The sequence below is a fragment of the Cuculus canorus genome, chromosome 3, assembly GCF_017976375.1.
Source record: "Cuculus canorus isolate bCucCan1 chromosome 3, bCucCan1.pri, whole genome shotgun sequence".
NCBI lineage: Eukaryota > Metazoa > Chordata > Aves > Cuculiformes > Cuculidae > Cuculus > Cuculus canorus.
In genome coordinates, this window is record NC_071403.1 from 76,450,433 (window position 1) to 76,463,077 (window position 12,645).

At 53.8% G+C, this 12,645-nt stretch overlaps 1 protein-coding gene across 2 annotated transcripts in view; it reads right to left on the bottom strand.

Annotated features, from left to right (window-relative positions):
* Positions 1-595: 595 nt before the first annotated feature.
* FOXA2 (forkhead box A2) overlaps positions 596-12,645 on the bottom strand; it is a 34,021-nt gene continuing 21,971 nt past the window's right edge. Inside the window, exons 1-3 of one of the 2 annotated variants that reach the window (XM_054064131.1) lie at positions 3,841-3,986; positions 2,787-2,856; positions 596-2,176 (exon numbers count right to left, since the gene is read on the bottom strand). In XM_054064131.1, the coding sequence (XP_053920106.1) occupies positions 914-2,176; positions 2,787-2,855 (1,332 nt within the window). In that variant the 5' untranslated portion in view covers position 2,856; positions 3,841-3,986 and the 3' untranslated portion in view covers positions 596-913. Of the gene's footprint in view, positions 2,177-2,786; positions 2,857-3,840; positions 3,987-12,645 lie in introns of those variants that run through there. The other variant, XM_054064130.1, reaches the window with a different exon arrangement.

Consider the following 12,645-nt stretch of genomic DNA (forward strand, 5'->3'; position numbering starts at 1 on the left):
CGGCGGGAGCTGCGGGCCGGCACCGCCGCGCCGTCGGGGCGCCACGGCCGCGGACTGGGGGGGCGAGCGACGGGGGTGTTCGACCGGGATGCAGCGGAGACGGGCGAGACCCGGCGGAACAGAGATGCAGGGGAAAAAAACCGCCAATAACACTTTAATATAGTTCTGTGAAAATCTGGCTAGTAGCTACCAGAGTACACATTTATAAGCCATAAATAAAGCATACAGAAACGATAAATTAATCAGATCCAAGTAGTTTACTCTCCCGGTAACATCAAGCATTTGTTTCAATTACAACGATCTATCCTGTCTTTTTTTTTTAATTATTTTTAATTTTTTTCGTAATTTTTTTTTCCTCTTTCTCCCCTTCCCCTCTTTCCCCCTTTTTACAATATTACAAGACTTCTGGTCCTTGGATTCAGAACTAGCATGGGTTTCACACTGAAGGAGGGTTTTGTTTAGTTTTAGTTTGTTTCTTCTCTGTCACTTCCACACAAAAAAAATAGATATATTTATACCTCCCTGCAATGACGACAATGAAAAAAATAAGCCCAACAGAAACCCCACTTTCCCCATCCCTTCACCCCCAACCCACCCCTCCCCAGCAAAACAAACCACCCCACAAAGCAAACCAAGGGAATCGCAGCCCTCCCCAGGCATGGGTAGCTTTGGGCCAAGGGGGGACACCAACACGCCTGCCCTTGGCATGGGCCGAGATGCTTGCGAGACACACAGCTGCTGTTTCCCAAATGGTTGCAAACATCTGGAACCAACGGAAAAAAAAAAAAATATATATATACGTATATGTACCGTGCTCGACAGCGTTTATAGTCCATCGCTCTGCTTAGGGGGCTGCACAGGGGTACGGGGGGGCTTTTCCCCTTTGCAAATGGAGGTTTTCCCCTCGCCCCTCTTAGGAGGAGTTCATGATGGGCCGGGAATACACACCTTGGTAGTAAGAAGTCTCTCCTGCTAAAGGGGAGGATTCTAAGCCGGTTTTGTTCGTTACGGGCCCCATGGCCAGGCTGCCGGGCATGGGCGAAGCATAGCCCGAGTAGTGCATCACCTGCTCATAGGCCTTCAGGTCCATTTTGTGGTGGTGGTGATGATGATGGTGGGGATGGTGGTGCTGCTGCTCCGAGGAGGACATCAGGTTATTGATGGAGAAGGGGTGGTTGAAGGCATAGTGGTGCTCGGGCTTGAGGTGGGCATCATGGGGCAGGCCAGCATGTGGGGGGGCCAGGAGGTGCTGGGCTGGTGAGGCTGCTGGCTCCCCAGGGCTCAGCCCCGGTGTGCCCTTCAGGTCGGCCAGGGCACGCTTGTGGTCCTGGCACGGCGAGGTGCTGGCTGGGGACTCAGCACCAGCCGAGCCGTCTGAGCCCCCTGAGGAACTGCCTTCCCCCAGGGGCTGGCTGGGGGGTTGCCCAGGCCCCTTTTTGCCTCCACCGCCTGCCCCACCACCAGCTCCGCCGCTGTCCTTGGCAGCCAACTGCTTCTCACACTTGAAGCGCTTCTGGCGGCGCAGATAGCAGCCATTCTCAAACATGTTGCCTGAATCGGGGTGCAGCGTCCAGAAGGAGCCTTTGCCCGGCTTGTCTGGGGAGCGAGGCACCTTGAGGAAGCAGTCGTTGAAGGACAGCGAGTGGCGAATGCTGTTCTGCCAGCGCTGCTGGTTCTGGCGGTAGAAGGGGAAGAGGTCCATGATCCACTGGTAGATTTCACTCAGCGTCAGCATCTTGTTGGGCGACTGCTGGATGGCCATGGTGATGAGGGAGATATAGGAGTAGGGCGGCTTGGCATGTGTGTAGCTTCGCCGGTAGGTCTTGGGGTCCCGCGAGCGGTTGAGGTTGGATTGCCCATAAATGGGGCTCATGGAGTTCATGTTGGTGTAGGGCGCCAGGGCATTCATGGAACCCGCTTGGCCCCCCATGGGGCTCATGCTGGGGCTCAGGTGGGTGCCCATCCCTGCCACGCCAGCTGAGCCCATGCCAGGCATGGCCCCCGTGCCTGGGGACATGCCGGTGAGCGAGGGGCTCATGCCTGTGTTGGCATAGGACATGTTCATGGAGGTGGCAGCCGTCATGTTGGCCGTGGTGCTCATGGCCGACATGGTCATGTACGTGTTCATGCTGTTCATGCCCAGCCCCGCATTCATGTTGCTCACCGAGGAATAGCTCTGCAGGGGCAAGCGAGAGAGAGGAGGGAGATTGGGAGGGGGACGGGGAGGAGGTAGGTGGGTAGCCCCGTCGGGGACAAGGACAGCCCGGCGAGTGCGGAGCGGTTCGGGGACACCCCCATCACAGCCCAGATCGCCGCTGGCGAGAGCCTCTGCAGCCCCGGGGCTCCGTGCCCCGCAGGACAGGAAGGGTTAAATCCGGAGTGGGGGTGTGTTTTTCTCGTTAATGAAAAACAAATATATATATATTTAAAAAAAAGAGAGAGAGAAACGGGATGGTAGCGGGATCGGCGGCTATGTCCTTAAAGGAGAGTTGGAGGAAGGGAAAGGGACAGCCCTGCCCGGAGCGAGAAAAACACCTGGGGGGGAGGGATGGGGGGAAGCGGGGGGGAGAGGAAAAAACACCGAAGGGCCACCCGTCAGCAGCCGCTGCCCGCGCCCCCCGGGACCCTCACCCGCTGCCCGGCGCAGCCCTGCCCGCAGCCAGCACCGAGCCCCGAGCCGGCGTTTGGTGCCAAAGTTAATCTTGTCCCGGGGCTGGCACGGCAGGAAGACCCCGGCCGGGGCGAATCGGGGCGGGGGGCCGAGGATTCCCGGATCCCCTCCTTACCTCGGGCTCCCCGTAGTAGTTGCTCCAGTCCGTGTGCTCATGGCCTTCCATTTTCACCGCTCCCAGCATACTGGAAGTGGAGTGCATGGCAGTTTAAAATTTAACAGCCACAACAAACGACGACAGAGAGCAATCCCCCCCCAAAAAAAGTCACCAGCCCTCCCTCCCCTCCGTCGGAGCCTCTGGAGGAGGAGGAAGAGGAGGGAGGGAGGAAAAGGCGGGGGGGGAAAGGGGGGGGAATCGAGCGGCGCTGGGGCTGGGGTGTTTTTTTTTTCTGTGCTGCTCCTTGGGTGGGTTTTCGCAGTGCTTCTCGGCGAAGAGTCGCCCGGAGGCGATGGAGGAGCCGGAGGAGGAGGAGGAGGAGGAGGAGGAGGGAGGAGGGAGGAAGAAGAGGAGGAGGAGGAAGAGGAGGACAAGTGCTGCAGTGACGTTGGTGCCTGAGTGATATAGCACGGAGCGGCCGGGCGAGCCTCCAATCCCCAGGTCCTCGGCTGCCCATTTGAATAATCAGCTCACACCTAGGCGGGAGAGGCTCCTCCGCGGCCCCCGCGCACCTATCCGCACCCCGCCGCCCCGCACGGGGGGCCCGGCAGCACCCCGGGGTGCCGCAACCCCCCTCTGGACCCAGCTTCACCTTCTCCCGCCACAGACCTTGCAGAAGGATCCCGTGGGAGCCCACTCCCATCCCCTCCACCCCCCACGCCGAGCAGACTCGAAGGGAGACGGCGCAATCCCCTCCCAGCATATCGATGGGAGCTGCCTTCCAGTGCCCCCCATAGCCCCGACGAGAGCTGTTTGCCACACACCCCCCCAGCATCCCCGACAGCAGCTGCCTTCCAATTCCCCCCGTACCCCACCCGGGAGATGTTTCCTACACACACACCCAACATCCCCGACGGGAGTATTCCCCCCGGACCCCACCCGGGAGGTGGTTTTCACACACACACAGAGCATCCCCGACGAGAGCTGCCTTCCAGTCCTCTCCCCTCCCCCTGAGGAGAGCGGTGTCCCGCAGCCCCCTCCACCGCCCCAAGCAGCTCCCAGCCCCACGCACCTTTTCCCACCAGGGCGGCTCGGCGAAGCCCCCGGCCCCGGGGCTCAGGCCACCTCCTGCCCGGCTGTGCCCCGGCTCTGCTTCATCGCCGGGCCGGGCAGCCGCCGCTCTGGCTCTTCCCCGGGCTCCGGCTCAGGTACCTACAACAAATTCGTAACTAAAACAAACACGGAGGGCGGGGGAGGCGGGGGGAGCCGCGGCGGGCGGCGCGGGAGAAGCGCCGTCGGGGGCCCGGGGGCTGCGCCGGGACGGGCGGTGCGGGGGGTCTCTGTGGGCGCCGTCGGGGCAGCGCCGCCGCCGCTCCCGCTGCCGAAACACCGCGGAGGAGGATCGAAGGAAGGAAGGATGGACAGACAAGACGACAAAAAATCACCAGGCTCCAAAACCCACCCCGTTCCTCCACCCGCCCCATCGGCGCTGGAGGCACGTCGGCTGCCGGCGGGGTTTAGCAGGCAGAGCGGGACGGAGCGCCTCTCTTTCCCAGGCAGGAGGGAACCGAGGGCTTCTCTCCACCTTCCACGCACACACCCCGGGCTGGGGCCATGCCTCCCCCGGCGGCATCCCTGCTTTCCACCCCCCCTCCACCCCGGCGCCGAGGTACAGCCGCCTCTACAGCGCCGGGGGATTTAGTTTTGCCCGTTTCATAGATCCCCACCTATATCTACCCACCTTCAAAAAAACCCCATAAACCGCCGTTTGTTTGTTTATTTATTCATTTATTTAATTAATTATTTATTAATCGGTCCCCGGGGAGTGGGGGGGGGGGGGGGTGTGAGCGGGGGGAGCAAACCCACCCCATCGATCGGCGAAGGTTAGCAATAGTTTTTAAATATTAACATACACACACCCACAGCAGAGAGCAGGATTTGCTGGGAGGAACCTTAAACCTCCCGCAGCATTCTTCCCCGGGCTCCTGCCCCCCACCCCCCCCCCCACCTCGCGGAATCATCGCCAAACGAAAACAACCCCATTGCCTCCAGGAAGGTATGCTTCTATCGCGATAGCGGCGGCGACAGTGGCAGCCCGCCTCCCCCCTCTCACGTTTTTCTGCCCGTATTTAGGGGATTTGGGGTTTGGTTGGGGCATGACCCGAGAGGGGCCGCCCCCGCCGGGAGCGAGGGGTACCCCCAAAAGCGAGGAGAGCGGCGGTGTCCCCCGCCGGGAGGGGTCCGTCCCGCTGTCCCGCCCGCTAACAGCGGTGGTGGGGCGCCCTCTGTCGCCTGCTGTCACTTGGTCCGGGGGGGACACACACCACACGACACACCGAAGGACCCCCGGAGGCCATCACCCTGCTGGTGCTGCATCCCCCGGGGTGGGGGTCTCACTCCAAATGGCTCAGGCACGCCTGTCTCTGCAAGAGGCAAGAGAGGCTTTTGCCGAAAAGATAATCCTGTCCATGCCCGCTTCTTTATATCCACCCCCAAATCATTCATGGTGTTACAACTGAAAGGGGCTCCTGGGCTAGGTGCACCTCGGGTTTGGCTTAGCACAGCCTGAGACTAGGCTCTCCAACCTAGTGCATCTCAACAGAGCTATTTGCTCCTTTGGAGTAACAGTCAAAAGTCTCAAGAAGGGAGAATTCAGGGAGAATCTATTAAAATTAGAGATGTGGCTACTGGACATGAAAGTCAACAGTTCAAGAATCCTGTCTGCTCAGCTCCCTGCTTGCAGCACCGGTAAGGTGTGGTTAGCTTTAGCATCATTTTTTGCCTCCACACATGAGGTGCTGGAGATGACCGTACATTTTCAGCATGGCTGGATTTGATATGAAAGTTCCCAGTGAGCTCCACATGAGGAAGAGAGAGGCCATAATGAGAATTTCACTGTGGAATAAACTGTCCCACCTTCATGCCTTCATCCTGCAGTGGCACAGATGTTAGTGTGCTCCAAGCACGTCTGGCACCTCAGCACAAGGAGTAGCAGGAGGCTAATGCAACACCCAGAGCTCTACAAGTCCCAGTTTCACACCACTCAGTGCTGTTTCCTCTTCAGGTCAAAAGGACTTTGAATTTTGTTGCCAGCAAAGATGAAGTTTTTCTACCTCTCATGACTCCCCTGTGCATGGACTGGAGGTTGTCGAGCAGCAAAGGACGGTTGATTTCATGGGAGTCCTGTTCACTTGGATTTTGACCCAGAACATTCACTCGAGGCCACTCTTCTGCTACAGAAGACGTTCCTACTCCTTTTGCTCCAGCCCCACCACTTAAATCCAGTTTTACCTTCTTGGCCTGCTATTGCACCCTTCACTATTGCACAATCTGAGTATCTTGCCCTGCCCAGGACATGAAAGATCTTCCATGCAGTGTGTGGAGGATGAGAAGAAGCTCTCCTTGCCCAAAGTATCCTCTATGTTTCAAGGAACAGTGGTGTTCATCTCAGACTCCATGCCCAGAGCATTGTTGGCGTGCACATCTCAGGAACACAGTGCAGGGAGTGAACTACAGCAACCACATCCTCCTGTTCAGACAAAGGCTTGTCTCTGTAACGCAAGGACACACACTTTCTGAGCTACGCAAGCATTTGCATTCATAAACATGGCCATGCAAAGACAGCGGCTTGTCTGAAGGTGGCTGGATGTGGGACCAACCCAGCAGACAGCAACAGCGATCTCTGTTCCTGTAAATAATCCAGGTCCTGCAGTCACCATCTCCTTCTCCCTTCTCTCACAAGGGCAGCCTTCCATGCTGCTAGCCTGAGGAAACCTGCTGAAATTAATATCTCTTAGAGCAGAAAAATATATATGCTATAAGAAACATTTTTTTAAATACCTAGGATGATAAAAATAAAAAATTTTCAGCAGTGTCTTAACCCAACCCACCTGGTTGTATTACTGAGAACACACTGGCTATTTAAAAATTATTTCTTCTCTTCAATATTTAGCTAATATTTATTTTAAATTTAATTTTTATATTATGTTCTTATTTGCATTGGAAGTCAGGACTTGAAGAGACATCTTTCTCTTCCCAGGGGTAGGAGGACAGTGACTGGCACAAAGCTTTGCCGGGAGCTGGGGTGCTTTTTGGCTGTCTTTCACTTGCAGCAATGATGATAGCACTGATCCCAAACCTGGTTCCCCAGCACTCCTAGAGATGGGCGCTTGCCCTGTGCAGCTTTCTGGGTTGCAACAGCAGTTTCGTCTAAGGACCAGGGCAGTACAGGGCATTTCTAGGAGGGGGAGGATGCTTCTGAGTAGAGGACTATGGCAAGGCTTTGGTGGCAAGTGAGCAGATGAGCACAGAAATGCAGCTGGAGCCCAAGTGATGATGAACCACTTGCCCTAAGGTGGGAGAAGGTGAAGCCACAGTGCTGGTGTTTGCCTCCCTTGTGCCCCCACACCACAAAACCAGGCTGGTTTGTGCAGAAAAAAAAAATAAAATAAAATTAAAAAAAAACACCCTTACCTTGTTCTTGACAACAAACAGGGTAATTATCTTCCTTCTACTGATAATTATCATAATTAATCCAATATAATGAACTGTCCCAATTGCACTGCTGTTTCAAAATAAATGGATTGGCTTTTTTTATTTTTTTTTTCTCTAATTGAGGAAGGGACTCTCCTGTGAGATAGAAGCAGTCTTTGCCCTCAAGAAGAGAGGCATTTCAATAACAAGAAGGAAAAGAAGTCCGCACAGCTGCAGATCTTGTTAGAGACAAATGACAACTGGCCTGCCAGGAAGGGAGACAGCCCGGTGTGCTTGTACAGTGCCACTACAATTACCGTCAGGATTTATTGAGGCCTTCTTCTGATAAGATGTGAAAATTACAGTGGAATCAATGCACAGAGGTACTTGAGGAAGAGGTGAGAGTGGCTGGTTCTGAGCTGGAGAGAGTGAATTGTGGAGCTGCATCAGGAGAGCTGCCATCACCCTTGTGCCATGCTCTGTCTGCACCATCCTCTCTCAATGACTTTATTCCCAGTTTGTTCTTTCAGGATGCCTGGAAGGAGCTCTTTGTAAGGTCAGTGGGCTCTGCTGGGCTGCGAGCATCCCTAAGGGCTCTCACTCAAACCAGAATAGGCAACGGAAGGATGAGAGCGATGATGATGATTCCCACTTCTGATGTGGGGAAATACATTGGAGAGAGGTTGAGCGTCTTTGGAGGAGTTCAGTACCAGGTTGGATGAGGATATTAGCAACATGATCAAGTAGAAGGTGTCCGTGCCCACGGCAGGCAGATTGGAACTGGATGATCTTTAAGGTCCCTTCCAACCCAACCCATTCCATGATTCTGTGATCCTTGCCAAAGCTCTCTGGGTAGTCCTGTGGCAGAGCTAAAAAGAGCCTGGCTCTCTAGCACAGCCTGATCTTGAGGTCATGTTCAGCATCGGTTTGGCAAGGTGTGCCAGGGTCCCACCCCTGAGGATGCCTCCAGAGTTCCTGTTCCATGTGGGACACGTCAGGAAACAATATCCTTTGCTCATTCAAAGATTCATATGGGAATCCTTTAAACAAGTGTCATTCTGTGGTTGGGAGAGTTTTTCCCCCATCCGCGGAGTTACCTACGCACTAAAACAGGCTGTTGTCAGCTGCAGCACCACTGGGGAATTACCACAATTACACCGTATAATATTGACTTAACTATTTGAAGAACTCTACAGTCAAGTCTCTCCTAATTAGATTCAACATTTAATGGGGCTTCTTAATTCATGAAAATATTTTCCAAGGCTTTAACAAGTCTAACAAAGGAAGAGTCAGAAGTATGCAAAATTTTTGTAATTTTAATACCTGATCAAGAACACAAGGATATTTATCTTTTTAATACTAGAATGATATCCCCTGGTCGCAGGTTCTCAGGGACCCTATCACAGACAAACTCACCTCATCCACAAGCGTACCCAAGGATTCAGCTGGTTGGGACATGGCCGGCATCACTATTTTTTGTGTATTCAGTCCTCCAAGTGCTATTTTAATGTTCCTCCCCACTCTGTAATTATTCAACATGCCAGTGAAGGTAACAAGTTGCTGAAATCAGTGGTTGGCACCACAAAGTAAAATAAAACCCTGGAAGTGCCTAAAGAAAGTGATGGGGGGGGGGGAATAAAGTTCTATTATTGTCTCCCTTGAAGATGGAGGAGGTCCCCCTGGCTCACCAGTATCCATGGGATACTCAGTGAGTGCTGGCACTGGTACCGATGGGGACAACCAGCTCCTGAGAGGCAACTGGGAAACATGAGAGCATTTGCTGATGGCTTCTGTGTGCAATGACAGCCCAAGGTAAGGACCTTGTTGGTCCACAGCACCCAGGGACGGTGTGATGGAGCCAGTGGGGCCATAGCCACTGCTTAAGCCCTGGTTGGGCTGCCGACACCGGGCATCTGCCATCACGTAGGATGTGGGCATGGGCAAAAGCCCCCTCTGAGGAACCCACCAGCAAAACCGTGCCTTCTGGAAAGGCTCTGAAGCAAAATAAACAGAGTGCATCTGCTGGCTGTTTACCGTGGCCCACGTGACACCCCTGCGCTGGTTTTCTCCATGAGCACATTTTGCTGGGTAAACAAGATGCGCAGGCATCTGGAATGATGTCCGGGGAGAAGGCTTGGTGTGAAAAACCTGGAGCTAACAGATTCTGCCCAGTGCTTAGGGCATGTGGGGTTGCTTCAGTTCCCCTGCTTTCACATGGCAGTAGGAGAAGGAGGTGGGGAGACGCCCAGTGATCCTGGCTTTCTGGATCAAAAGCAGTAAAGGAAGGGAAGAAAGTCTTCCTCACCTCCCAGGAAAGTTCTGCCATGGGCGTTTTTGTTAGCTTTGTCCCCAAAGGCCCTGGCAGGCAGGGGAAATTTTTACCTGGCTGACCAAAGTATTCAGGTTTTGGTTTCATTCACAGGGAAATATTTTTTATGTTTAATTATCAGTTTCTGAAAACTGGAATGTCTTTGGTTTTACAATAAGAAAACAAACAGAAACATTGAATAGAGAGACTCCTCCCAAAAACCTCTGCTTGAAAAACTCCCTGTTATTTCCTAACAAAATCCCTTTCTGCTGGAAACCTTCCAGCCTGGTGTAGTCTGAAGATGTTTCAGCCCCTATAGACAGTGAGGGAGAAGGAACACAGTGTCTTTCATTTCTGAGTGGGATAAAAGCAACCCCACTGCAGCCCAAGGTGATCCAGTGCATCATCCAAGGTCCAGCGCATCATCCAAGGTCCAGCACATCATCCCCATCACCTCAAATAGGGACCCAGTTACAAAAGAATTAACACATTCCATAAAACCAAGGAGACATGACAGCCAAACAAGTCATTGGGGCATCCCACCATGCCATCTGTGTTGGGATCTGCTGATGTTCAGCCTGCAGTGGGAATGCAGCTGTGCAGCCTTCAGCTGGAGAATGGAGACATGGGGACCACAGGGTCGGTACCCACACAGAGCCCAAAATAACTATGGAGGAACTGCATCTATGAATCCTCAGAACATGGATGAAGGGAGTTTGAAGGGGTGTTGAAGCATGGGGACAGGAGCGTGCCCAGGCTGTCCAGGCTTTCACATTGCAACGGGAGGCTGCTTGCCCAGGAGATCAATCCCTGACAGCTTCACTGAGGACTCTGATGAACATTTATAGCCCTCTGAGTCATTACCGGCCTTGTTTAAACCAGTTATACCTGGCCAAGACCTTTAAAATAGCTTCATTTATACTGAAAGGCTCCTCTCGCGCGTGGCGGGTATAAATAGCTGGGCGAACCGCTCACTGAGCACAAAGGCTCCTCCGAGCTTGAGGAAAGAAGCAACATGCTTTGCTCAGAGCCTCTGTGTCACCCCTACCTGTGTCACCTCCCTTGTCTCCTCCAACAGACTGGGGGGGGCGGTATGAAGGGTTCAGGGGAGCCCGCCACTCCCAGGGGACCCCATCTCCCCAGGTGTCCCATCCAGAGCCGTCCGCTCGTGGGAACGAGGTGTCCCTGGCAGAGCTGCTGGCAAAACAGACAGAGTGGAGATTTCTGCTCCAAAAGACACAGGAGCTTGCCTGGGACTCAGACCCTGTCTGTGAGTCTGCGGTTCCTTGACCACTAATAGCAGCCCAGGATCACCCAATAAATCTGCTCGGGGTCAGTTGCGGGCACACAAGCCCGTTTCTGTGCTATGAGTGCGAGCAGAATACAGAGCCTGCCCTGGGGCAAGGGGTTTGTGCCATCCCAGTGGGGTGAGCCCAGACCTCCGTACCCCTGCCACCTTGAGCCTAGCATAGCCAGATTACAGTGATGTTTTCAGTCTAGGATGGGCACCCATCCAAGAAGCACCCATCTCTACCATGGGCCAGTGACACCTATTGCTAGAGCTATGGGTTGATGCCACCTGCCACGTTGTTTGAATTCCACCTCAACTCATTTCCAGGCAAAAATATTTAATCTCAACCTGTGCTGTTAAAATCCAGGAAAGCTTTGACTGCCTGATTGGCTTAACTTCTGCCAAACAAATGTTAATCTGGCTCAGTAATCCTTTCTTTCTGCTCAGAAAAAATCTTTCCAATGAAAAAACCCACCTCAACTCAAGGACAAGCATTCCGCACCTGCTTTCAGGCCTGAAAATGGCTGCAATGAGGCTGGTGGGAAATGGAGCATTTTAGGAAAAGGCAGTCCAAAAGATGCCTGTCCCAGGCAGGATGCATTGACTGAGCTGCAATGCCCACTGTCGCAGCTCATCCCTGCCAGGTTTTCTCCCATAGGCTGGCTCCTGCATGCTGCCAAGACCCTTTCCCCTCCTAAAACCAAACCAGCGTTTCCTTCCTGGTAAAACTCGCATTCCTGTGTCCTTGGGGGAAAAGCATGGAAGCAGAAGAAGCATTCCCACTAAGGACCAGCATCTTAGCCAAGTCCACAGCAGACTGTCTTCTCATGCCCCCTGCAACAGCAGCACGCACCAGGCAGAGGACTGCTAAGTAAAGTGCACTTAGACTGCTAAATAAAGTGCATATCCAAGCAAGAGCCATTCTGCAGCAGGGATGGAAAAGCTCTGCTGAAGGTGGTGGCTCTGGCTCTCTCCAAACATTTCTCTCCCCTTGCTCTGATCTTTTTTTTTTTTTTTTCAGAGGAAACATTGCCCAAATCAACACATGCCCAAGGAATGATTTTACACAGATCGGACAGCACTTTCTGCTGGAAAAACTTCCAATCAGCTGCATTCACAAGCTGAGTTTATTTTTCACAGTTTTCTGAGTACGTTTTGTTTCAGTGCCAGAGTAAAGACCCGGAGGTACATATTTCAGCCCAACCTGTAACGCCATCATCGTCACTGGATTTCAATGAGTAGAGGGCTTTGACCTACATTTGCAGCCCAGCCTGGGAAGGAGCCGGGGCATCCCTTACTGTCGCCAGAGCTGCCTTGCTTTGCGATGCAGAGGACTCTGCTTCTCTCCTCCCTGGGGACACGGTGTTGGGCAGGGGGGTTTGAGCATCTCAGGCAGACGGAAACCATCTGCCCCCCACTCCCTGCAAGCAGCTGCAGAGTGTTTTGCAGCTCCAAAAGCCCCGTTCTAGAGGGGGATGGCCAGGGTGGAACAAATTTAACCAGAGCTTTTTAAAGCTCTCCCACCTTCTCCTCCTCTCTTCCTCCGGGTAGGTGTCCCGGTGGCGGCAGAACAAGACAGCTACAGAGGGCTGCTGGAAGCCGTCAGCATGAAATACACTGGGAGGCTTTTTTTTGCTTGGAAAATATTTCCTCGCCGCAGGCTGCGGTGACAGCAAACATTCCTGCTGGGGCTGGTGTGGGGAGGCATCACCCGGCGGCGTGGCTGGGGCGCCCAGGGCTGCTCCAGAGCTGCTACCGCCTGCTGGCCCTTCACTGGGGTGCAGCAGCACCCGCCGGCTTGTAAT